The following is a 27,611-nucleotide window of genomic DNA, read 5'->3' on the forward strand; positions in this document are numbered from 1 at the left end:
AAACAGGAGGGTCAGGCCTTCCAATTCCAGACCTTTGCATGTGTTAAGCAAAACCAAGAATAAGCAAGAAAATATGCTATTTGAATTGCGTTCAAAATGTCTTTTACAAGTGAAGCAAATTACTTCTGCATGTTCTGAGGCTCTGCAGAGAACAAATAGTGGCCTTTAATGGGTAAAATTACACAATTTGCTTTTAACAGTAAACCCAAAGCCGCGGTGGCTTCAGATAGCATCGCACTCCCGAGAGCTCCCTCCACGCAGCTCTACTCTTAGCAGTTTCTGAACATTTTGGAGGGACGAAGTTGTCCCCACCGGGCGCAGCGTGGCGAGGAGGGGCCGGGAGTCCCCGGCGGGGACGCGGCCTGTTTCTTTCCTTGAACGTTCTGCTTCTCTTCCTCCCGCGCCGCCAGTTTCTGGGACTGGGTGGCTCTTTGGTTTGCCCCAGTGTAGGCTGGCGGGGCGCAGAGTCGTCCTGAGTTACAGATTTATGACCAGGCTCCCGGGGGTCCCGCCCCCTAAAGATGGGTGCCAACTGCCCCGGGCGTCTCTTCGGCGAGGGGAGCCCACCCCGAGGTCTGGCTGTACGCCCCCAAGGCTCCACCTTTGGGGCCAAGCGTCCCGAGGAGCAGGCCCGAGGGCGGGAGCGGGAGGCACGTCCGGGGACTGAGCTGCTGCCCCCGGTCCCGGCCCCCAGCTGCCCGCGCGCCCCGCCCGCCGCAGGCGTGTCCCTCCGGCAGGGGGCGCCGGCGCCGGCCTCGCTCTGCCCATCGGGGCGGGCGAGCCTGGGACCCTGCCTCCCTGCTCGCCCGCGCCCGCCCCCCGCGCTTGTCCAGGCGGCCGGAGCCGAGAGGCGCATCCCGGCCGGGAGAGGAGGAGGACCACGAGTTGCTCGAAAGAGACCAACTCGCAAAGTGCCCAGGAGAAAGGGCAGCGGACGCGCGGCCGACAGGGGTGGTGGCGCCCGGACCCCGCGCCGCGCCGGTCCCAGCGCCCCGGCCCCTACGGCCCGCGGCATGGCCCGGGGCTTGGCGCTGCCGTTGCTGTGCGTCCCATCCGTCTGGGCGGCCGCCGCTCTCCTGCTCTGCGTGTCCGGGACCTCAGGTAGGACCAGCCGGTCCGCGCCTGCCCGGGCGCACCTCCTCCGTGCGCGAGCACGGGGCTCGCGGCTCGTGCGTGTTTCCCTTCTTTCGTGATTCTGCCTTGGCCGCCGCGCCGGCGCCGCTGCTCCCGAGAGAGGGGCGCCTGACTGGGCCCCTCCGCACCCGTCTCGGCCCCGCTCCCCTGCCCGCGCCCCGCCGCGCGAGGCTGCTTTCAATAAGGCGCGCTCTGGGGACTGCTAAGTGTTTCCAGAGGCCGGGGCGGGCGGCGCCGGCGCCCGCGGGGAGCCCCTAGCCGGGGGTTTATGAGGGTCGTGAGTGTGAATGCGGCCGGGCCCCGGGTCCGCAGACGTGTCCGAGGTTCTCAGCACCTTGACTCGGCCCTGCTCCCCGAGGTTCCCTTCCAGGGCTCCTGGCCCGCGGCGCCCCCCTCTGCGCCGAGGTCTCCCCAGGGCGGGCGCCGCGGTGGGACGAGGCTCGGGGAAGGGGGCTCCCTATCCCCGCCGCTTGGTTGAAAGGGGATTTGGCTTCCCTTTTGTTGGCCCCTCACCCCCTCCCCCACCGCCGGGAGGTGGCCGAAGCGGCATTTCCTGTGCCTGGGGTCCCCGGGCGGCCTTTCGGCTGATGGGGACCTGGCCTCCTTCAGGCAGGCTGGAGGGGCGGGCCCGGCTCCCGGGTGGCGTTTTCCTCGAGGATCGAGCGATCTTGGGCGGCGTGGACCCCGGGGCGCCCAAGAGCTGCCGCCAGGTTCGGGGGGAACCTGGGGGGACCGGCCTAGGGGGCCAAGCCGTCCCGATCCCCGGGGCACCCCTGGCCTGCACCCCTCGCCAGATTCCCGCACCCTGCCGCGGCGGGGGAAGGCGGCGGGGCCTCCAGGTTTGGAGGCTGAGGGGGTTCGCCTCACGTCCCAGAAATCCGTGAGCCTCCCCTTACACGTGAGTGGGTCTCAGTGTCTCCACTCCACGCATTGCTTCCTCCCCCCCACCCCCCGCTCCATTTCTGCAGGAAGGTGAGAGTTAGGCAACAGGCGCGAGAACGGGGCTCAGCTCTTCTCTTATCCTGCTGCCAGCTGCGCGCTCCAGTGACCAGTCCTCAGATTTAGGAATGCTGGGCAGCCTTTCCTGGGGGGCGTTTGGGTTTAAGCAAGGGCCGGTTACGTCATACATCCCTTGTTACTTGATTTGGGAAAGGGGTTTGCATTTATGTCGCTGCTCCTTAAAGCATAAGCCGCCTAGGGTGCAATGTGCAATGGTAGGTAAACCAGACCTTCTAAGTCAGTCTTTGGGGTTTTAACAACATCCCTGTGGATTTCTGCACCCCTCACCCCGCTAGAATCCCTCTCCCCTTTCGAGTCTGGGGATGCATTTGCTGCACTGTGGGAGGGGAAAGAGGGGGCTTACCCTGGCGACTCGACGTGCTTTTGCACAGCGTTTGCGTGGTGGCCTCGTGGGGGTTAATTGCCCTGCAAAACCCTACCTCGTAAACCTATGCCTGGCGGCGGTTTAAGTTGCATTTGTCAGGGAAGAGTTGGAGGTGGGTGATGTGAGAAAAGGTGATGGGGTCTGTTGCTTAAATAAAGGTTGTAACAAGACTGGAAAGACTGCTCGCATTTTAAAAGCGCAGAGTAGTTTAAACATTGCCGTCGTTTACAGTCGAGTTTAAGAAATCTCTGAGGAACGAAGCCATCCAATATCATTTTCATTAAGTTTTGAACCCTGTGTGGAGGTAATTTTCTTTTTCCAGTAAAATAATAGTAATCTCTATAGGGGAGGGAGTAGGGAAGCTGTTTATAATTCTCTTCCTTCTGGAATGCTAGGCTAGCTGGAAATTCAAAGAATATGATCATATTCAAAACTATGAATACAATTTTATGATTACAGGAGATTCGAGTGTTTGGCATCTTTTCTGCTGTAAAGAAGAATCCCTGTAATTTTGAGTGTATTTTATACACAAAACATAAGTTACTATGTAAAAACATGGAAAAGTTATTCTAAAAGGATTTATAAGTTCTACATTTTTATAGAAGACTGTTCCTTAACGAGACAAATACCTGATTTGGGACCCTGTGCCCCGCCTGGGTAGGTTAGGCTGGGTTCGGGGTCCCCCCACCCCAATTTTGACAGTGCAGTGTTTACTTCTGGCCCAGATCCCTGGAGTGATGGTGGTAATAAATAATGATAGTGATCCATTTGGAAGTAAGTAAATCAAAACATCTTGAATAAGAAGACTTTATGGAAAAAGAAAAGTTTTTATATACTCTATAGTAAGGAAGCATGTTTTTCTTATTATGGCTGTGTACTAAGCAAAGAAGAATCACACATTTGAAAATTTTCAATGTTTAACAGTGAGAGCAAGTTTAACCCTCACGTCTACTTGATAAAAATGCCATCTGGAGAAAATGACCACCACTGACCCTATGTAACAACGTTCCTGTGAGCTGCTGTACTAAACTGTTTATAAAAATGGCGTTAGGTGACCGAGGGGCTCTAGTCAGTGAGGCTGAACTCTTGATTAGTAAAGCAAGTCATAGTTAGAAAACTTAACAAGAAATCTGCTTAATATTTTGCAAGCAGAAAAGCAACATGGGTTTAAAATGGTGCGTTTACCAAGAGTAGTTTTTGGTGAGAGTGATCTGCAGATTTACGAGGAAATGTGAAATAACATTTGTATTATTATTATTATTATTTTTTTTAACATTTGTATTATTATTGCTAAACCGTTTTTGTATTGTTTGGTCAAAATACCGCCGTAATTATTGTTTGTATGTCAGTCTCTCTTATGGTGTGATTTGTAGTGAATTACTTGTTCCCTGAGAACGTTTTGTCTCTTTAGCCTCGGTTTAACCTCTGAGACATTTAAGCCTGGCAGAGTTTGGGTTTAATGCCTATCCTTTGGAATCTTTTTCTGAGATCATTGGGATAGAAATGCAGGAGTAGGGGAACAGCCCGTCTGACAGGTAGGGAAGATTAATCCCCTAAAGGGGGATTTCTAAAGCAAGGTTTCAGCCGGAGAAGTGGCGCTCCTTTAAAATGCATTCCACGGGAGGCCAGGATGTGGAAAGTTATCATTATCATTGAAATGGAAACTGGGTGTGAAAGCCTTGGCCTCCCTAATCTGCAGAACTCTTGACTACTCTGATTAAAAAGTGTAGGAAATTTGTGTACTCTGTAACTCTTTTCCCAGGGAGAGCTGTAATTATACAATTCCAAGTTGTCAGGGAAAAGAAAGTGGACTACTGTTATCTGAACACAAGGTTTAAAGCCATCTTCTAAAATGCTCGTTGATGTCAGGGGCCTTTTGGTGTTTATCTCGTCCATTCCCTGGGAACCTGGAGGGGAAGCGGCAGCATCCTGTGCTTACCACCTGGAGAAGGGCTGGGCTGCGGAGCTTTGGGTTTACCCTGCTGTGCCCTACGGGGAGCTCCCTATGGGCTGTGACATATTACTGTTCATGGTGAAGAAAGTTGTCATTAAGATATTTTCTTCTTTGGGGACCTGTGGTGACTGCCAGGTGGACTCCATGAATACCATACGTGGAAGGTGTCAAAAGCAGAGTAACCAGGGGGGATTTGCTTTGCAGAGGAAGCGTTACTGGGTTAAGTCTGGATTTTCCATCGCCAATAGTAATTTCGTGAAAGGACAGTTGGGCTGAAAGGACTGGTTTTGAAAACATCGCTTCTCAGTGACTCTGGGTTCTTTGGTTTTATATTGTTGGACTGCATCACTGTAACAGAAACACTAGGAGTTAGGTGGGTAGTGCGGGCTCCTTGAGTTTTGAAGTAAAAATCTAAGCAACAAGAGTAGCTCTGGCTCACTAATTATGGCTGCAACTGGCTGGGGTTTGTACCAGCCTCCTTTTTCTAGTATGTATTTATTTGGTTTTGCCGAGGAGCTTGCCAAGTTGGAAATGAGGGTGGGACAGCTCTGCTTGCATGTGCTGTTGTCTAAAATACGTCTGGGGTGTGATCTGTTTAAAATCATATTAGCAGAGTGGCCAAGGAATTGTTGAACATTAGGAAGGCTTTTCAAAAATAAGGAATTGTGTTGGTGTGGTTTGTGTTATTTTGGGGATTTCTGGTTTTTTTTTTTTTTTTTTCAAGTTCTATCTCTGAAAGAACCAAAAAAAAAAAAAAAAAATCAAAAGCCAAAGGGAAGGAAATAATTACAGAAAAATTTAGCCTAATTAGACTAAGTGGCTTGTCCTCCAGAAAGTCTTAAGTTCCAGTGGGATGTGGTGTGTGTGTCTTTAATTGTCACTGGAATGAGCTTCAGTAAGCACTCTGTCACTTTTGCGATGTTATCCGGGGAGAAGTGGCTGCTCCTTCAAATCCTCTTGGAGTAGGGGAGGGTTTTCCCCAAGTCCCCAAAGCTGCCAGCCTAATAGTTTCCACACACCCAGTGCCCTCCTGGAGGGCTAGTTAACCCAGCGCGCACTTAAATGACAGAAATCCTCATGGTAGACTTGTGCCGTGGAGTATAGTAGCCGCTAGGCACGTGTAGCTATCTAGGTTAAAATTAATTAAACTGAACTGAACCGGAAGATTCAGTTCCTCCACCGCACCAGCTGCATTTCAGAGGCCGCGTGTGGCAGCGGCTCAGATGGCCCAGGTACGTAGAGGACACTTCCAGCATTGCCGGAAGCTCTGTGGGCCACTCTCCTGTTTGTCCAGGGTCTGTGTGTTGGTCACTGTTGCTTCAGGAACAGCCTTGTGGAGTCCAGAGCCAAAGAGGAGCTTCGCCTTGTTTGCTTAGAGTTCTGTTTGTTGACTGTGGGAGATTTGAAGGCAAAAATGAAATGGATTGACTCTAATCTGTGGAACTAGAGGGCCCTGCCCCAAGAGGGGCTTAGCAGAGGTGTAGTGATGACCAAGGCAGCAAAACCTTAGCGTATATGCTTGCATACTGTACAGTGCTGATATGAGGGAAATGTTAGCTTTAAAGAATTTGCATGTGAGGGGCTAAACGAGATTATGTGAACACGTGTGTGCACACTCACGTATGTGTTCGCGTGTGTTTGGGAGAGGGCACACCATGGCTTCAGTGCCATTAAAAAAGCACATGCAATGGTGATAGTGACGACTGTTTCCTCAAATTAGGCTGTCTGACGAAATGGGAGATCTTCAAGTGGTGAAAGGAAACAAATGTCACTGGAAGAAGGTTTAAAGTGCAGATTCAAAAGAATCCCAGCACAAGAAAGGCGAAGGAAACCTGCCCCGTGCCCAGCACATTGGGGGCATGCAAAAGCAGTTTCCCACGTGGGGAACGAAATCACAGTAGGGGAGGAAGAGGGAATGGGGAGATGACATTTGAGGCCATACTTATGGACGAATTCACAGTCCAGTCTGAACTGAGTGTTACGTGCATCAGATATGATTTGCCAAAGACTTCCTGGAGCAAGCATATCTGTGATATCGCCTGTTAGCGGCCAACCCTCGCAAGATCTTCTCCTTTACCTCTGGTAACCCGCCACGTGGGATGCGGTGGAATGTGTTTGTGGGATGCGGTGGAATGTGTTTGTGGAATGTGTTTGCAGACCGGAAAGGGCTGAGAGAGGAGGGCAGATGTGGGAAGAGGCAGTAGGAACCAAGAGCAGCCAGAGCACCGTCCTCAGAGAAGGGGAAATCGTGTGGAGTCAAGAGTCTGAGGATCTTAGCTCCCAGGCAAATGCAGGATGTGATGCGATAAGCAGGGCAAGGCGTGGCGAGCTGCAGCCACGATTTTGGAGGATAATTTGGCAGCACCCGGGGGTGGGGGTGGGAAAGCTAAGAGGGTAGTGGTTGCACCCAAGAAAGGAGGTGCATGAAGAATCAAAGGCCTTGGTCTTGGATTTGTTGGGGGAATTCACAGGAATTCCTGGGAGGAGCATCCTGGGAGAAAACTGATGCAGAAGGGAAAGGTCATTCATTCTTTAGGGGTCTGGAGCAGGGATGCACACATTTTGGCTCCTGGAAGACAATGTGCATTGGGAAGGAGAATGGGTAGGATTTGTGGGATGATGAGGAATTGAGTGAGGACTTAAAAGTTCCATCTAAAATAGGGAGCAGCCCACAAATGAATGGTAAGACGGGTGTAGGAAGGGAGTGAGGGGTCACAGGCTGAGAATGCTTTTAGGCACAACCTCTGGGTCATATTCAGTTAAGTGTCCACCTTGCTGTCCTTTTGTAGGACGTTATTTTATGTTTTCAACTCTTATAGAACATTTGGAAATAACATATGGAAATTGGGAATTTTCCTCCCAACAGTGAAATAACTCCCAGGTCACCATAGTCTTTGTATAACATTGGATACGTTTCTAGAGGAGCTTAAAGTCTACAGGAAGAGTGGTGACAAGGGGGGGCTCTGTCTTAAGTGAACATGAGACGTGGAGGGAGGGCAGGAGTGGAGGGACTGGCTGGTTGTGCATCTGCTTATTTTGCGAAAAGAAACACGGAAAGGGGAAACCATAAAGTGACACCTCAGATCTTTTCTTAATTAAGGTAAAATATGCATAAAAGAGGCCTTTTAAGCCATTTTTAAGTGTACAGTTCACTAGCATTAAGTATCTTCAGACTGTTGTGCCACCGTTGCTACCATCCATCTCCAGAACTGTTTTCATCCCCCAGACTGAAACTCTGCCCCCGTTCAACAACAACTCCCCATTCCCCCTTCCAGCCCTGGCAGTCACCATTCTACTTTCCATCTCTATGAATTTGACTATTATAGTATCTCAAATAAATGGAATTATATTATTTGTCCTTTTGTAACTGTCTTCTTTCACTTAACATAGTCTTTTCAAGGTTCATCTGTATTGTAACAAGTGTTAGTACTTTTTTTTAAGGCTGAATAATACTCCATTATGCACACACGTGTGCATACATACCATGCATATACCACATTCTGTTTTTCAGCTTGTTCTGTCTTTCGGTGGACATTTGGGTTGTTTCCTCCTTTTGGCTCTTGTGAATAGTGCTGTTATGAACATGGGTATACAGATATCTGTTCAAGTCCTTGCTTTCAGTTCTTTTGGATGTACACCCAGAAGTGGAATTGCTGGATCATATGGTCGTTCTATGTTTAACTTTTTGGGTAACCGCCATACTGTCAACATTTGTTATTTTCTGTTTTATTGATAACAGTCATCAAAATGAGTGTGAAGTGGTCTTAATCTCATTGTGGTTTTGATTTGCATTTTTCTAATGATTAGTGATGTTGAGCATTTTTTCATGTCATTTGTATACATTTCATGGCCATTTGTATATCTTCTTTGGATATGTCTGTTCAAATCCTTTGCTCATTTTTTAATCATATTGTTTGGGTTGTCTTGGTTGAGTTGTAGGAGTTCTGTGTGTTCTACATATTAACTCTTTATATGATTGACACATATTTTCTTCCATTCTGTGGGTTGCTTTTACACTCTGTTGATAATGTCTTTTGATGCACAAAAGTTTTCAATTTTAATGAATCAATTTATGTTTTCTTTTTTTTTGGTTTTACCTGTGGTTTTGGTGTCATATCCAAGAAATCATTGCTAAGGCCAATGTCATGAAGCTTTTCCACTATGCTCTTTTTCTGAAAGTTTTTAGTTTTAGCTTTTTTTAGGTCCTTGATCCATTTGGAGTTAATTTTTATAGATGGTGTAAGGTAAGGGTCCAGCTTCATTATTTTGAATGTAGACATACAGTTTTCCCAGCACCCTTTGTTGAAAAGTTTGTTCTTTATTCATTGAATAGTCTTGACATCCTTGTCATTTGCTACATGTATAGAGTTTATTTCTGGGCTCTCTATTCCATTGGTCTATGTGTCTGCTCTTAAGCCATTGTTTTGATTATTGCAGCTTTGTAGTATGTTTTGAGATCAGGAAGTATGAGCGTTCCAACTTTGTTTTTTGAGATCAGGAAGTATGAGTGTTCTAACTTCGTTTTCTTTTTCTAGACTGTTTTGGCTATTTGGGATCCCTTGAAATTCCATATGAATTTTAGGATAGATTTTCTATTTCTACAAAAAGCATCACTGGGATTTTGATAAAGATTGCACTGAATCTGTACATTGCTTTGGATAATACGGACATCTTAACAAGTTCTTCTGGTCCACAAACACAGGCTGTCTTTCCTTTCATTTAGATGTTCTTTAATTTCTCTCAACAATGTTTTGTAGTTTTCAGTGTACAAGTCTTTTATCCACTTGATTGAATTTATTCTTAGTATTTTATTCTTTTTGATGCTTTGTGGATGGAAATGCTTTCTTAATTTCATTTTTGGATTGATTTTTTTTAGTGTATAATAGTGCAGCTGATTTTTGCCTGTTGATTTTGTATCCTGCAAATTAGTTTAATTAGTTCAAATAGATTAGTTTAAATAGTTTAGTTAGCTTAAATTAATTTAAATAGTTTAATTAGCTCAAATTAGCTCAAATAGAATTTTTGTGTATCTGTATGTAGGATCATGCCATCTGTGAACAGAGATAATTTTACTTCTTTCTTTCCAATTTTGGATGCCTTTATTTCTTTTTAAATTTTTGTCTAATTGCTCTATCTAGAACTTCCAATATTATATTTAATAGAAGTGACGAAAGCAGACATCCTTGTCTTGTTCCTGATCTTAGAGAAAAAGCTTTCAGTTTTTCACCATTGAGTACGAAGTTAGCTGTAGGCTTATCATATATGGCCCTTATTATGTTAAGATAGTTTCTTTACATTCTTAGTTCACTCTGACATATTTTTGTATGAACATGTTAATGTTCTACATGTTCAAAAAATAAAATTAAATCACTGAAAATGGCAGGAAACTAAAGCTGAATACAAACAAGTAAGTCCAACTATAAAAGAAACCTGTTGGGTGGGCCAAGAAGTGCCTTTGGTTTTTTAAGTAAAAATAAAGGGACACATTTTTCATTTTCACCAAGAACTTTATTGAACAACGTATTCACCCTTTTGTTCCACTATATTTTGCCATTTTTCAGGCAACTTCATAATTCCATCTTCCCAAAACTTTTTATCTTTTTGAGCAAAGAACTGTTCCAGGTGCCTTTTACAGCCTTCCAGGGAATTGAAATTTTTTCCATTAAGAGAACTTTGTAAAGACTGAAATAAATGGAAATCCAAAGGTGCAATGTCTGATGAATACAGCAGATGAATCAAAACTTCCAGCCAAGCTGTAACAGTTTTTGCCTGGTCATCAAAGAAACATGGGGTCTTACATTATCCTGATGGAAAAATTTTTTTTTTTTTTTGACTAATTCTGGATGCTTTTCGTGGAGTGCCACTCTCAGTTGGTTTGATTGGGAGCAGTACTTGGAATTAATCGTTTGGTTTTCCGGAAGGAGCTCATAATAGAGGACTCCCTTCCAATCCCGCCAGAAACACAACATCACCTTCTTTGGATGAAGACTGGCCTTTGGTGTGGTTGGTGGTGGTTCATTTCTCTTGCCTCATGATCTCTTCTGTTCCATGTTGTTGTACAGTATGTACTTTTCATCGCCTGTCACAATTTGTTTCAAAAACAGAACATTTTCATTACGTTTAAGTAGAGAATCGCATGGGGAAATACGGTCAAGAAGGTTTTTTTCACTTAACTTATGTGGAACACAAACATCAAAGTGATTCACATAACCAAGCTGGTGCAAATGATTTTCAATGCTGGATTTGGATATTTTGAGTATGTTGGCTATTTCCCGAGTGGTATAACATTCATTGTTCTCAGTTTATGTCTCGATTTGGTCACCATCAACTTCAACTGGTCCAGTTGACCGTGGAGCATTGTCCAGCGAGAAATCTGCAGCACGAAACTTCGCAAACCACTTTTGACACATTCGATCAGTCACAGCACCTTCTCCATACACTTCACAAATCTTTTTCTGCATTTCAGTTGCATTTTTACCTTTCTTGAAATAATAAAGCAGGGACTTCCCTGGTGGTCCAGTGGTAAAGAATCCACCTTTTAATGCAGGGGACATGGGTTCCATCCCTGGTCGGGGAACTAATATCCCACATGCTGCGGGGCAACTAAGCGTGCTTACCACAACTACTGAGCTTGCACACGTCAACTAGAGAGCCCGCGTGCCACAGACTACAGAGCCTATGTGCTCTGGAGCCTGTGCCACAACTAGAGAAGAGAAAACCCGCACGCCACAGCTAGAGAGAAGCCCGTACGCCTCAACGAAGATCCCACGTGCTGAAAGGAAGATAGGGCCAGGATAGGTAAAAATATAAGATGAGCCAGGAGCGTAATCTTGTGATAGAAAGTGAACAGAAACAATGGGAACATATCAAATGTACAGTTGCCAGCTTGGAGGCGTTCCAGTGGTCAAATATCCGACAGGTTAAGCGTCAAATAAATAAGGACAAGCATGGATTATACGTGGAACAAAATAGGAATCTATGATTCAACACCGATAAGTAAATAAGTACAATTGCCCCTCTGTATCTGTGGATTCTGCATCCTCGGATTCAACCAACCATGGATCAAAAATATTTTAAAAATTCTAGAAAGTTCCAAAAAGCAGAACCTGCATTTTCTGCACACTGGCAACTATTTACATAGCATTTACATTGTATTTACAGCCTTTTACATAACATTTGCATTGTATCAGTTGTTATAAGTCATCTAGACATGATGTAAAGTATACGGGAGGGTGTGTGTGTAGGTAATACGCAAATTCTACTGCCATTTTATATAAAGGACTTGAGCATCCTTGGATTTTGGTATCTGCAGGGGGTTGGGGGTAGTGGGGTGGCCCTGGAACAATCCCCCACAGATACTGAGAGACAACTATATAGTTAAATACATGCATTATTTTCCTAGGGCCGCTGTAATAAAGTACTACAAACTGGGTGACTTAAAACAACAAAAATTGTTTTTCTCACAGTTTTGGAGCCTGAAAGTCCAAAATCAAGGTGTCAGCAGTCCATGCTCCCTCCGAAGGCCCTGAGGGAGAATCCTTTTTTGCCTCTTTCAGTTCCTGGTGGCTCCCATTGTCCCTTGGCTTGTGGCAGCATCACTCCAATCTCTACACCATCTTCACATGCCCTTCTCTCCTAGATGTCTCTCTGTGTCCATTCCTCTTCTTATAAGGGACAGCAGTTATTGGATTTAGGTCCACTTTAAATCCAGGATGATTTCATCTTGAGATCCTTAACTCATTACTTCTGCAAAAACTATTTTCAAATAAGGTCACATTTGAAGTTTTGGATGGATATGAATTTTGGGGGACACTATTTAACCCACTACATTACATAAATGAACAGAATAGAGAGGGAACAGAGGGTACTTCCATACAGTAAAATGCAGGCTAACAAAATTGAGATGACTTTAAAAAATCATGATTTGCAGCAATAATTGTGCAAATTTGTTTGGGCGATGAATGTTGAATGCAATTAAATGGGGCCATGTTTGATGGGGAGCAGGGAATGTCCACGGTTCAGAGTATTTCCCCACAGAGCCTTTATTTGCAAGGGAACAATTAGCAGCTACAGACTGGAGAAAGCAAACGTCATCTAACTCTGTGACCAAGGCTTACATCACCACTGTGGGCAGGTGGACATAGTCCTTCCAACAAGGGCATTGATTAGCCTGCATTCCAGCTGGGGATGCAGAACCTGAGTCTCATGGTGACAAAAACCAGCAAGCCCGGGCTTCCTGGTGGCGCAGTGGTTGAGAATCTGCCTGCTAATGCAGGAGACACGGGTTCGAGCCCTGGTCTGGGAGGATCCCACATGCCGTGGAGTAACTAGGCCCATGAGCCATGGCCGCTGAGCCTGCGCGTCTGGAGCTTGTGCTCCGCAACAAGAGAGGCCGCGATAGTGAGAGGCCCGCACACCACGATGAAGAGTGGCCCCCGCTTGCCACAACTAGATAAAGCCCTCACACAGAAAGGACAATGCAACACAGCAAAAATAAATAAATTAATTAATAAACTCCTACCCCCAACATCAAAAAAAAAAGAAAGAAAAGTTAACAAAAAAAAAGAAAGAAAAGTTACAGGCAAGAAAAACCAATCCTTCCTCAAAAAAAAAAAAACAAAAAAACAAAAAAACCCAGCAAGCCCAAATGGAGGGGCATTTTATTAAACAACTGGCCTGTAGTAGAAAACCTCAGTGTCGTGAAGGGAAAAAAACAGCCAAGAAACAGGTCCAGCTTAAAGGAGACGACAGGAGGAGACAAGTAAATGCAGAGTGATTCTGGACAGGACTGGGTTAGAGTGAAAACTGATGTGCACATCATTGGAACCTCTGATGAAATTGGAATATGGAGGTAAAGTATTTAACAGTGTTGTCAAAGTTCACTTTCCTGAGTTTGTCAATTTACGGAGATACCGTAAGAGGACATCTTTGGTCTTAGGAAGTATGTACTCAGTGTTAAGGGGTAAAAACCATGATGTCTGCAACTTACTCTCAGACAATTCAGAATAAAAAAACAGTGTGACTGTGAAGACAGAAAAGTGAAGTATATGGGTGAAATGTGAAAAATTAGTGAATCTGGGTAATGAGTATGGAGCAGTTTCATGTATGAACCTTCCAACTTTTAGGTAAATTTGAAATTATTTCAAAATAAAGGACTAAAATCATGTTAATTGACACAAATGTATGACTGTAGCCAGTGGACTCAACAATAGAGTTGAGCATATTCTCTTAAGAGAAAGACTCAAATAGTTATAATTTTATGGGAAATGGTGTCAGACCTCATCCAGGGATGGGGCAGGGCATGTTCCATGTGCCTTTCAGGCCAGACAGAGTTTCATCAAGGAATGAAGACAATTATAGGACAGATGAGGGCGTCTGTATCCAGAATACATAAAGAAGTCATAAATAAAGTAAATGTTCCAGTTAAAAGAGGGACACAGAGTACAGCAGGCAGTTTGCAGAAAAACAAATACAAACAGCCCAAAACTTAAGAGTTTGGCCTTAGGATTCAAGAAATGCAAATTATGAGGCAGTTATCCCAATGTTCTTCTGACTGAGCTTTGCCTGAAGTCAGAAGTGGGTATTAAGGAGCATGTTAGTAATGATGCGGGGAGGGTGTGTGGCACAGTGGTGTGTAAGTTACCACTTTGAGGGCTGTGTGACATTTAAAATACACATATTCTGTGGTCTGCTCTAAAAAAATACATGCATGCCTGGGAGGCATCCTGTTCACAGCTCCACCATTTCTAATAGCGAAAGTTGGAAATATCAACATGCCTTTTAATGGGAGCCAAATAATCGAACCGGCACCATGTCTCAATTGTGGATTATTGTACAGTGGCTAAAATGAAGATGGAAATCTGTGGATGTCAACGGAGGGAGAGTTCAAAGCAAGATTCTGGATAAGGAGAAAATCAAGTTGCACGGGGATATGTGCTGCATGGGATCGATCTAAAAATCCCACCTCCCTCCCCCATTTCTGCGGATATAACGGTCTCTAGAATAAGGTCTCCAATCTACACATGAGACTGACAACAGTGGTTACCCTGGGAGAGATGGGAAGACATAGGAATCTTCAGGATCTTTGATTCCATCATATCTCCTGTGCTAGGGATTACTTTACTGGATCCTGTCTTTTAGCTCCTGGGGGATGACATTTAGATACATTAGCAGGAACTGTTACACAATGACTTCCTCCCTCCCATCATCTTTCCCTTTGCTTTGTGAAAAGTTCTTGTCCAGCTCTGGCCAGAGGGGAAGGTGAAGGAAAAACATGGAAAGTCAGTTTGTTGAGGAGATTGTGGAAGTTTGTAGGTAATTCATAAGCTCTTCAGGGGTGCATCTTGATCTTTGGGGTGTTCTATGAGCGGGTAAAGAAATGGAAGTTTGGGGATGCAGGAAACTCACGTCAGTTAGTTCTCTGAGTTGTCAGATTCTCTTGGCTTTACAAATATTTGATCCAAATTCCATCCTGAACATATTTAACGGCTTTAGAGCTGTGACGAAGAATACCCCTAAGGTTGCTTCATACCAGCCCCGTGGTGTGTCAGTGGGCATCTTTGGGTCTGCTTGTTTTGGTGCAGATAGGAGCAGCCGTCTCTGTTTAAGCCTAGAGTCCTAAGTTTGCTCCGAGCGCTGCTGAAATACTTTTCCTTTGTGTAAATGCCCATAAGAGTCAGAATTTTCTTGATATTCTGAAACTAAAGCAAAACACAAGAAATATAAAAGGACTTTGAGGTAGAAATATGATTGGAGCTGTCTTTCAAAATGTACAGTTTCAAGTTTTATGGCTATTAAGATGAAGTTCGTTGCTTTCACTTAATGACTGTATTATAAAGAGAATATTATACAGTTTACAGGTTGAATAGTGTTTCCCCCCAAAAGATACAGTGTTGGAGTCCTAACCCCCAGTACTTCAGAATGTGACCTTATTTGGAGATAGGGTCTTTACAGAGGTAACCAAGTTAAATTGAGGTCATTAGGGTGGGCCCTAATCCAATATGACTGGTATCCTTATAAAAAGAGGAAATTTGGACACAGCCCTACGTACACAGAGGGAAGACCATGTGAGGACACAGGTAGAAGGTGGCTGTCTGCAAGCCAAGGAGAGAGCCCTCAGGAGAAACAACCCTGCCCACACCTTGATCTTAGACTTCCAGCCTCCAGAACTGTGGGAAGATGAATGTCTGTTGTTTAAGCCCCCTAGCCTGTGGTGCTTTGTTAAGGCAGGCTGAGCTGACTCATACATACACATCTGCACTTACCTGCGTGCTAATCAAGTACGGCTTTCTATTGATTTTCTTTTCAGAGCATCTGCATTGGAATTTACTTGATAAAAATGTTCCACTGCTAACGGACACTCCTGTCAATGATCCCATCGCGCCTGGGGTGGTAGCTAACTGGCTTGACCCCACAACTGGTTAGTATTGTGGTCAGGAGTCAGTGTTACCAGGCCCAGCATGGACTGCAGTCAGGGTGCCTCTCTATGCCTATGGCCTGACTCAGGCGAGTCCCTTGGCATCAGAGGGCAAGTCCACTTTCTGGAAAGCTTGTTGTCTGGGGCTGCTGCTCTGGACAGCGCTGCGGCCAGGCCTGTGTGGCCTCTGGAGCACCTCTGTGTAACCAGCTCTGTGTCCAGGCCTGCTCTGTGGACATCACTGGTCCCCTTCACCTTCCTCCAGCTGCTGGCCTGGCTGTCAAGAGAGGCTTTAATGGGGACCTCCCGGAGGTCAGAGCAGAGAGAGGTGGCCCGTTGAGGCCCTGAGATGCCAGGCACCCATCCTTTGTTCCCTTGGGGAACCTGGGTAACAGTGAAAACAAAATTCAACAAAAGCATACATCCTCAGGCACTGGGATGGTGTGGCTGTTAGCATGTGTGATTTATCTGGCCTGGAAGCCTTTGAAGCAGGAGGTGATTGGACTCCCTGAAGGCTGGCCCCGTGGGAAGGGCCTGGAAGTGCCAAATGGAGAGGAAGGAGCAAGTGGGTCCAGAGGGCTGGTGAGGGAAGGAGCCCTTGGAAGTGTATTTCTCTGTCCTTCGGATCAGAGGCTCCTTCCTTCACCCTTGTCCTGTTCCAGAGCACAGGGGTAGCTCTGGAGGCTGCAGGAAGATCCTGTGGACAGAAAAAAAGCGTTGACTTTGTGCTGGCCCTAAACTCTGAAAACCTTGTGAAGGGGGACCCTCAGGCTGCTCCCCAGTAGCTTTTTGGAGACCCCAGACAGGGGCGCAGCGGGACGAGGCCAGCTGCTTCCCGGAGAGGCACCTGGTGTAGGCACTGATGGGTGTTGGGGGGGGCATGCATGGAGCTGTGCAGAGGATGAGAGCTAGCAATGAGCACACGTAGGGGTGTCAGCCTGCACCAAGTGGCTGCTGGGGCTTCTGACCGGAAGGCAGCTTTATAAGAAGGAGCCCAGAGGATGCCTTCTTGAGTGGAAACAAGAAGTGTAATTCTGATATAACCTTCTGATTGTATCAGTAATGGTCAAGCACATAATTATTTCATTGTTAAGATTCAGCTAGCTTTTTTGACATGTACATACTAGGTTTCCTTCACTATTTGCTAACTTCAGTATGTCTGTCTCATTTTATTTTAGAAGAAGGAAAATCCTTTGTTTAGCAAGGCAGAGAGAGCCCAGGCACAATTAACCTCTAATTAGTGAAGTGTTTTCAGAGTTCAGATAAGGTTCACCTACTTTTTTTTTTTTTTTTTTGGCTACTCTAAACTTTGAGCCCATTTATTTTCTTTCTTTAAAAAAAAAATAATAATTAAGAAAAAACCCCAAGATAGTCACGTTTCTTCTAGTTGACTAACCACAAATTTCTATGGGGTCTAAAAGCCAAGCTGATCCAAAACAAAACAAAGGGAAAGAGGGAAAGCCAAGAATGGGTATAAGTAGATCTGCCTGGGATTAAGTTTTTAAAAATGCTCTTTATAATTACTTTTTTCCCCATCGGTGGAATGGGGCCTGCCCTGAGTTTTGGGTGTGTGTGGGGCGTGGGGTGTCCTCATGATATTGAGGGAACTTTGGCTTCGGCCCAATTGTCTTTTTATAATTGAAGGTATTTATTAAAAAATCACTATGTGAAAACTCCCACAAAACAATACTATATACTTTCTATCTTTTCTGTGAACAAATACTTATAAGAGGGCCCTCCCGGCACTTGGGTGTGATTCAAAGGGACTTCATGTAGCTTCCTCTGGATTGTTTTTATTTTATTATTATTTTTTACATTAAAAATTTTTTAATTGGCCCCGCCGCGCCACGCTGCGTGGCTTGTGGGGATCTTAGTTCCCTGGCCAGGGGTGGAACCCAGGCCCCCTGCAGAGGAAGTGTGGAGTCCTAACCACCGGACTTCCAGGGAATTCCCTATTTTCATTTTAAATCAGGGAATGCATTTATTCCTTGATTAAGTAATAATCACGAAAAACAAAAACAAAAAACCCAGTAACAAATGCTTATGGCTTGAAAAACAAAACTGAGAAGGTGTAAAATGAAAAGAGCCTGTCACTTCTCACCCTACCCCTGCCACTCTCTCCCCTGCAAAGGTCCCAGATAATCTCGGCCCACAGTCTTTGTACTTCTTTCCAGACATTTCCTAGGCTCATGTGCTTGTCGGTTCAGCTCTCTTGTTAATTTTTTTTTTTAAATTGTGGTAAAAGGCACATAACATAAAAGTAACCATTTTGAAGTGCACAGTTCAGTAGCATTTTGTACATTCACTTTATTGTGCAATCATCACCCATATCTAGTTCCAGAACACTTCCATCACCCCCTACTTTAGCAGTGACGCCTCACTCCCCTCCCTCAGTCTCTTGTAACCATTAATCTACTTACTGTCTCTCTGGATTTACCTATTCTGGAAATTTCATATAAATAGAATCATACATGCTATGGCTTTGTATCTGGCTTCTTTCACTGAGCATAATGTTTCCAAGGCTCATCCTTGTTGTAGCATCCTTGATTATATATATATATATATATATATATATATATATATATATATATATATATATAAACATCTTTATTGGAGTATAATTGCTTTACAATGAATTTGTTTTTATATACAATGAAATGATACCATGCATACCGAACTGAGGTTTGGTGTTTTCACATAACAATAGTTCTTACAAATCTTTCCATCTTAGCGCACGCCGTGCACCTCATTTTTAAAAATCTTTGCTCATATCTGTCATTTGGATACACATCATTAATTTCACTGGTCTCCTGTGGATGGATACTTCTGATTTTTAGCTATTACAGAAAACAGTGCTGCAGGGAACATCTGTACATACATTTTTTGTTCTTCTGTACTGTGTATCTGTAGAGTCAGTCCCCAGAGGTGAATTTTTTTTGCCCAAGATATTGATATAGATTTTTGATAGATTCTACAAGGTTACGCTTCCAGAAGGTGGCAGCAATTTATGTGACAGCAAAAGTGTATGAACTTCTCTGGTGTTTCCAAGCCCTGACCAACTCTGGAAATTATCAGGAATTTTAATCTTAGTAAGTCTTCAACAGAGAAGTGGCATGTTAATTCTTTCTGTTGACATTTAAAAAATTGTCCATGAGGCTGAATGTTTACATAAGTCATTTATTCATTTTTTTTTTCTGGGAAATAAATGTTTGCTTTCTCTACTATTTTCTACTAGTCGGTCTCAGTTGTTTCACTGATTTCTAAGACTATCTGTATTCCAGATCATACGAAAATTTTTTTTCTCAGGTTATCCTTTGACGTTGCTTATGATTGTTTCCATGCAGAAAGTTTTATTGAGTCAAGCTAAGCTAGCTTTTATTTTATGTATTTTGAGTTTTGAGTCAGACGTTGGAATCTCTTTTCCATTCCAAGATTATTTTAAAAAATTAACCTTTTTGAGGGGGAGTTTTAGGACTTTTTTTTTGGTTAAATCTTTCATTCACATGGAATTTAGATCCAACTTTAGTTGTTCTCCTCAGGAAAATGAGTTGCCCTGAACTCCTTTATTGAATAATCTGTTCCTTTTCAATTACTGGAAAAGCAGCCTTTTTTTTGGTATTATAACTTCCATGTTTGTTTGGTGTTATTTCCGGATCATTCAGTGTCTGTCCTGATTTTAATTAATTACCATAGCTTTATAAGTTTTAATATTTAGTAGGATTAGTCTGTCCCTTTGCACATTTCCCCCAGAACTGTCCTGGCTATTCACACTTAGTTTTCTACATGAATCTTAGAACAATTAACATTGTTAATTATAAGTAAGGCAAGTTCTTAAGGGTATGAATTTTCTTATGAGTGTAGCTTTGGATACAGCTTTTAGATTGTGTTACATAATGTTTTAGTTGTTATTTTCCAGATAGTCTTTAATCTCAATTTTTATTTTCTCTGTGACTCAAAAGTTAAGAAGAACATTTCATACTTCTAGGGACTCATTTTGTAGTTTCATTGCATTTTGTTTATAGAGAGTGTGGTCTACTGTATTTGGGTGTTGGGGAATTTGATGTTTTTTAATGGCTTAAAATATGGTTATTATTTGTTATGTACAGTGGGGACTTAGATGTAATCTCAGTTTAGAGCAACCTCATTGATTATGTAATTTCATTTTTCTTTATCTTTAGTTACTTTTGTTTTCTTTATTTGCCTAAGGCAAAGAAGTGAATTCAGTATCCTATGCTATTATTTCTGTCTATCTCTCTAATTTTACTTCAGTTTTTGTGTTTTAGACACTGTGTTATTTGCTACATATATCATGAAAGTTCCTCATTGAGGATTGTAACCTTAATAATTTAAAAGTGTCCCTTTTGCTTTTTGCTTCTAATTAAATCATGTACATTAATAATAATATATAATTTTATTGTTCTTAATTATGGCATTTGTCTAGTAAGTCTTTGTTTCCAAAGATGTTTCTGCTTCCTCATTGTTTGGTTTTAGATAGATATTTTATTTTATTTATTGATTTATTGTTTTATTTATTTTGTTTGTGGTATGCGGGCCTCTCACTGTTGTGGCCTCTCCCGTTGCAGGGCACAGGCTCCGGACACGCAGGCTCAGCAGCCATGGCTCACAGGCCTAGCCGCTCCGCGGCATGTGGGATCTTCCCGGTTCAGGGCACGAACCTGTGTCCCCTGCCTCAGCAGGCGAACTCTCAACCACTGTGCCACCAGGGAAGCCCTAGATAGATATTTTAAATATTGATATAATGTATAGCTTTATTTGGGTTTTGATCCTGATTGTTTTTTTCTTCTAGATAATAAGTGTTCCTCAGTCATATTTATTGAGATATGGCCTTAAATCTATTGCCTTTTTTGGGTTATATCTTCTACTTCTATTTCCTTTTTCTCTCCCTTTTGTTTGATTTGTTTTCTTTGACTTTTATGTAACATAGCTATCTAAATCCAAGTTACTAGAAGGTAAAAAATAAAAAGAAGGGCAAAGATTTACCAGGAAAATACTATGAATTCTTGAACTTGAGTGATTTTACCAGTTTGTGCCCTGATAATGGCTGATCTGTTTCCATTTTTCTTGGGACCCATTGTGCAAATTAATTGTCTTCCTTTATTTCAGTTCATTTTCATCTGTTATACCTTTGAATATGTTTTTTTGTTTGCTGTATTCTCTGGGACAACACTCGTGGGTATATTGTGTCTCAGCTTCTGTAGTCAGCAGCTCTACCCTTTTTCTTCTCAACTCCCTCTATGTGATTTTCAGCCTTGCCCGTGAGATGGACTCACTGATGGAGCTCTTCATTTGTCTATAGTGAGATCCACGTCAGGTACCAAGGTTTCCAGTGACTCTAATGAGAATCTCTGCTTTTCTGGGGGCCTTTCTCCGAGGCCCTATGAGTGGCTTTTCTGCCCAGGTATCCATCACTGTTGAACCCAAAGTGGTGTCCACTTCAGGATCTGCCCCCCAAATTCTGTGGAATGAACAGGTTCAGTGAGCAAGGTTTCATCTCTGACCGGCACTCCTAGTATAGGATTACTGTTATTCCAAGTTTGAGTTCCTGAGGATTGCCTGTCCGTAGATTTGCTGACTTCTAAGCAACTTAGGTATGTGTGAGCATTTGGGGTCAGGGAATAATCATGGAGAGGGAATTGGGAATCGAGGCTTGTGCAGAAACGAGTCACAAGGTCCAGAAGCGGATATTTATGCCAAGCGCCAAAAGCAAGCAAGCGCATGCATGTGCATACAGACCAGAGGCCGAGAGCATCTCTGGAGACCTGGCTCAGTGAGCCCTCCTGCCCTGGGTGAGGGTGGAGCACACCTGGTTGTGGGGGGGGCTTTGGTCTCATTTGTGGAAGGCTGAATCTTGGGGCAATTCGTTCCTGAGGGCTGTTGTCAGTTAACATCTGCAAGATGAACAGATGTTAGGTGCTACGAGGGTATCCTTTTCCAAAAAACAGGAACCCCATGGTAGGGATTGTCTCAGTTTGGTCCCTGGACCAGAAGCGCCAGCAGCACCTGGGAATGCATTAGGAATGTGAGTTCTTGGACCTGCCCCAGAACCTCCCAAATCAAAAGCTCTGAGCTGGGGCTCAAAAGTCTGTGTGTTAACAAGCCCTCCAGGGGCTTCTGAGGCATGCTAAAGTTTGAGAACCACCAGTTGTGATTCCTGTAGCGGGCCTGGGACAGGGGCAGGCTGGCAGAGCCACTAGCCTTGAGGGTGTCACTCAGCACCAAGGGATTAAAACTGACGTCAGTTTCCTTCTGCCTTTTCCTCCTTCTCCCCCACGGCAGGGACCGGGGCAGTCCCCAGCCTGACTGCGGAATTCCTGGGGTTTCAGATGGGACAAAGAAGAAAGGAAAAGGGGCTCTGTGGTCAGCACCTACCACAGAGGAGCAAAGCCCTCACCCCAAGATGCCCCTGGGGGCATGGAGTGCCAGGCCATTTGTCCACAGTGCGTGTGGGCGGCGGGGCAGCGGTTTGGGGAGAACTGGAGGGGATTATGATCAGTCAGTATGGCCAAGATGCATTGCAGGGGAAAATTAAGGGTGTCAGCATATAGTGGATCGAAGTGTGGCCTGCAGTGGAAATGTGTGAGAGCAGACCCTCCTGCAAAATCTGGGGGAGAGGAAGGCACCCATGTACCCAGAGGCTGTCCTCAGCTCTCTCAGTGGGAGTCACATAGGGCAGTTCATCTGACACTTTTGCCACCTACAGAGTCCTAGGGTCCCTCCATCTCTGTGTCCACAGGGGCCCGACTTTCCCAAATTGTAAGGGTATACCTGTTGGATAGGTATACAGTCCAGAAAATGTACTCCTTTATATGTATGTTGTTGTTAACGAGCCACAAATTTATTAGTGCTTCGATAAAATTGTAGGTCAGGGTTAAAGTATTAAAGTCACTGCTGTCCACTTGAAATAAATTATAAGACATTGGTTACTTAGGAAGAATATAATATTTGTGGTCCTCCCATCTGCCATCTTCAATGCTTTTAGTGTAAATTTTAGAAAGAAAACGTTCAGATCTTTTCCCCAGCCTGTGGTCTCCATAACCGTTTTCCTCCCCAAGACCTAAATTCACTAGCTGCACATTCTCTTATTTTGGACATTTCTGGAATGTAATTTCAGGATGCCTGGGGTGTGCATTGTTCTGTAGCTCCTCTGTCCAGTAGGTAGCCACTAACCGTGTGTGGCTACTTAATTTAAAGTCATTAAAATTCAGATTACAGACGGAGCTCCTCAGCCAAGCATTAGTGCTAAGCCGCTGCAGGTGGCTGGTGGCTACCGGCTACCGTGGTGGGTAACGCAGATACAGAGCATCATTATCACCACGGAGATTTCTGCTGGGTTCTGTACTGTGTCCTCTTGTTGCCATCGTTTTAACCAGCCAGTTATTGAGCACCTGCTGTATGCCCAGGAGCTGCTAATTTGTTGGTTTATTCAACAACATACACTGGGCATCTCTGTAACACATTCCCTTTTACTGTTATTATTAGTGGGTTTTTTTGTTTTTTTTTAAGTTGGAAAAAGCCTTTGATACGTGAAGGAGTGGCTTTATGTGAAGGTGGAGGTGTCTTGGGCAAGAGTGCTTGGTGGGGCTGAGGGAGGTCATGCCCACAGAGCCCTGGAGAGGTGGGCCCGTGGGGGACAGTGTTTGGAGGGGCTGAGGGCTGTTCCCCAGGAAGGAGGGGTGGGACCGGGCTGTGCGGCTTAGCCACAGGGCTGGTTTGCCCAGCTAGCCGGGAGAGGAAACACTAACACAGGTGAGTCGACAGGCTTTGGAAAAGATTCCCATCCAATGGTTTTTAAAACATTATTTAAGTCTACTTAACATAAAACATTTAGTATGGACATCACACAGTTAATATTTAAACTGTTTCTCACTGGATTGCAAAGAAGAAGATGCGATATGTTGGAGAAGTCGGTGTGGATTCCCACAGTCATATTTCCTTCACACAGAACATTTTCAGCTCTCCTGGGTACACCTAGGAGTAGGATTGTGGTGCAAGTCCAATAGGCATCTGATGCTGGCTAATGTTTGCAGCATCTGGCTGATTTCAGTCTTAGCTGGTTCTATATTTTAGCCGCTAAGGAAGTACTTTATATAAAACCTCAAACCTCAGTTACTTTTTCCTGAGAATTTGTTTTAATTTTAACTTACACAATTCAGTTTAAGCCATTAAATTCTTAAAAATGTTAAAGCCTAATTATTCTGTTTTTCAAAACTTTTTTTTCTTCCAGTTTTATTGAGATGTGATTGACATGCAGCACCGTGTAAGTGTAAGGTGTACAGGGTAATGATTTGACAATCATTTCGTAAATTTAGCAAATATGCATCATGTCATATAGATACAAAATTAAAGACATGGAAAAAATATTTTCCCTGTGAGCATTCTTAAGATTTATTCTCTTAACTTTCATATGTAATGTACAGCACTGTTAATTATATTTATCATGTTGTAAGTTACATCCCCGGTACTTATTTATCTTATAACTGGAAATTTATACCTTTTGACTGCCTTCAACCAATTCCCTCTCCCCCCACCCCTGCCAATGGTAACCATAAATCTGATCTCTTTTTCTATGAGTTCGTCTTTTTGTTTTTGCGGTACGCGGGCCTCTCACTGTTGTGGCCTCTCCCGTTGCGGAGCACAGGCTCCGGACGCGCAGGCTCAGCGGCCATGGCTCACGGGCACAGCCGCTCCGCGGCATGTGGGATCTTCCCGGACCGGGGCACGAACCTGTGTCCCCTGCATCGGCAGGCGGACTCTCAACCACTGTACCACCAGGGAAGCCCAAGTTCGTTTGTTTTTGAAGTATATTTGGCCTAGAACACTGTTAGTGATTCGATATTTCTGTGCATTTTAAAATGATCACCATGATAAGTCTAGTTATGATATGTCACCATACAAAGATATTACATAGTTACTGACCCTGTTCCCCACACTGTACATTTCATACCCATGACACATTTATTTTGCAACTGGACTCAAACTTCTATTTTGTTACAGACCAATGAGTCACATCCCTTGGCTGACTGCGGCCCCAGTGATTGAATTATGTTCACTTCACATCTCTCCTTGGTGCCTTTACTGGGGTTCCACTTCCCATTTTGTCCATTTTGTCTGTGGTATGTTCTCTTTGAACATACCATCTACTTGATCTATTAATGATGTGTTTGTTTTTTGTCTGCTTCCCAGCCCGAGGGCAGAGATCCTCCTTCCCTTTGTTGATGTATCCCCCAGGGTCCTGGAAGGGCATCTGAAGCATAGTGGGTGTTCAGGACATGCCTGCTGAGTGAAGATGTCAGCTTCCTCCCCTGGACTCTGCCCCTTCTCCCCTCTCTGCACTCTCATGCGGGAGGATAAAGCACAGTGCTTATTCTCAAATACATACAAAGGCCTAAAGTTAAAGAAAAAAAATGTACATCGTAGTCCCAGAGTTTTCGAATCAGACAGTATGCTCTATATCAATATTTGGGTCCTAATAAAATCTCATATGTAATTCACTAAGGATTAGATTCTTTTCTAACATTTTACGAGTTACTCTAAAGGGGAAAGAAATATCTCTTCAAACTTTCATTTAACACAGAGTGTCTTCTTAGGGGTTGTGGATTTCTGGGTGCTGGGGAGGGCCTTTGGTTACTTGCAGACAGTCGGGATAGGTGGCCTCGGTGGGGCAGATGTAGGGGGTGCGGTGCTTGGCTGCTCAGAGCAGTCCCAGCCAGCTCGTCAAACACGTTGCAGAAAAAGGCACGGTCAGTAAATGTTGGAGCTGACAGTCGGTTCTTCTCTCCCTCGATTCCACCCAGTAGTGCACAACAGACACTCTAAGGGGTGCAGAAGAACCTTTCCAGTGAGGTCAGAGGAAGCAGAATCTAAGACTTGGTGGGGGGGCTGGGTCCACCCCTTCCACCTTCCCACCTCCACCTGGTGGGCTTAAAGACCTGAGCACGCTGGTGGAAGCAGCTGGAATGAGAATTTGTATCGCCAGCTGTCAAAGGGAACAAGTTTGTCTGGAGACTTGGCTAAATTGGTATTGTAGGAACCCAGGTTCATGTTTGGTAAGAAGAAAAAAAGTTAAATGAGGCCATTAAACATGTGAAATGATCCTCTGAGATTTTTCAGTGACATTAATACTGGAAGTGAGGTGGAGGGGTGGAGGGGGAGGAATAATATTTGGAAGGCCATAAATCTCGGGTTAGTTGTTCAGATAGTCCTGTGCTCAGAGACAGAGAGGGATCTGTGGGTTTATTGAACCGTTATTTTTACAAGTTGGCCTTTGCTTTAATATGAATTTATACTGGTATTGGTATAAATTCTTTAAATATATTGGTATTTAAAGAAAGAATGGACTCAGAGAAAATAGGCTCATGTACAAATCCAGAGCACATCATGTTACACAGTTTGGCTGAGGAATTTTGATTGCCTGAGAAATCAGCTGTTTAAAAGCAGGGGATCTTGTGTAAAAATCCTAATTATGTTAGTAGCTATAAGGAACACTTACTGAATGCCCGTTTAAGAGCAAAGTGTTGCCTTGGGCACGTGAAGAAGTTTGTTCACAATGTAGTATTTGTCCTTAGAGATTTTCCAATGTATTTGGGAAGCTGGCCTACATACATTTTAAAATGATGTAAAATCCTAGACAGCGATTGTGTCAAGAGGAGGGGGCTGGAAAATCAGGTCAGCAGGGGATGTAGACTCCAGAAAGTGACCACTGTGGTGTCTAGGGGAGATCTGGGTATGGGATCTAGGGGAGATCTGGGGATGGGATCTAGGGGAGGTCTGCGAATGGGATCTAGGGGAGATCTGGGGATGGGATCTAGGGGAGGTCTGGGGATGGGATCTAGGGGAGGTCTGGGGATGGGATCTACGGGAGGTCTGGGGATGGGACCTAGGGGAGATCTGGGATGGGATCTAGGGGAGGTCTGGGGATGGGATCTAGGGGAGGTCTGGGGATGGGATCTAGGGGAGGTCTGGGGATGGGATCTAGGGAAGATCTGGGAATCGACAGAAGCTCAGTGTACAGGCCTTACAAGGGCCAGAGGAGGCTAATTGCTAATTCTGCCCTGTTTGTTCCCTCAGCTTCATTCATCTGTAATGAAAGCAGTTTTTGCTACATTTAAGCAAGCTCTTAGATTTGACCAGAAATTATGTGCTCAGGACATTTGCAGGTGCTTCTTGCCCCTTTTATTTCACCAACAGAATTATTGAGATGATAGAGTACACATACCATAAAATTCCCTTTCAGCATGTGCAAGTCACTATTTTTTAGGATAGTCTCAAAATTGTCCAGCCACCACGACTATCGGATTGCAGAACTGTCTATAGCGTGTGCCTGTTTTGACGAGATAGAGGAGGGTGTACCATACAAGATTGACTGCCTCTGACCATTTTCAACCTACAAAGATGGCAATCTCCTATGTTCCAGTTTTCAAACATTGTCTTAAAAGAGTTTCTCCTGAAAGCTAGCATAAGATTTTTCCTCCATCTTAAACTACCCTAAAAATGTTTGGGCATCAGGAACCCTGTGTGTGGAGAAGAGTTAAAGGGGATTTATGGGCAGCCCACTCTTGGGCCACCCTCAGGCCCCTTGAAGTCTGTCCCAATGGCTCTGTGTGCTTTGGCTTCTAAGGGAAGCAGTAGTAAGGGGACAGTAGGGTCACTGGCAGGAGGGATTGCGACACAGATTTCAGCTTGATACAGCGATGAGATTTCTA

At 44.3% G+C, this 27,611-nt stretch overlaps 1 protein-coding gene across 1 annotated transcript in view; it reads left to right on the forward strand.

Moving 5' to 3' along the window:
• The first annotated feature begins 840 nt into the window (after window positions 1-840).
• ROR2 (receptor tyrosine kinase like orphan receptor 2) overlaps window positions 841-27,611 on the forward strand; it is a 225,181-nt gene continuing 198,410 nt past the window's right edge. The window contains exon 1 of the mRNA XM_065879169.1: window positions 841-1,101. Within this exon, the coding sequence (XP_065735241.1) occupies window positions 1,014-1,101 (88 nt within the window). The 5' untranslated portion in view covers window positions 841-1,013. The remainder of the gene's footprint in view (window positions 1,102-27,611) is intronic.

This window comes from Phocoena phocoena, chromosome 6 (assembly GCF_963924675.1).
Source record: "Phocoena phocoena chromosome 6, mPhoPho1.1, whole genome shotgun sequence".
Lineage (NCBI taxonomy): Eukaryota > Metazoa > Chordata > Mammalia > Artiodactyla > Phocoenidae > Phocoena > Phocoena phocoena.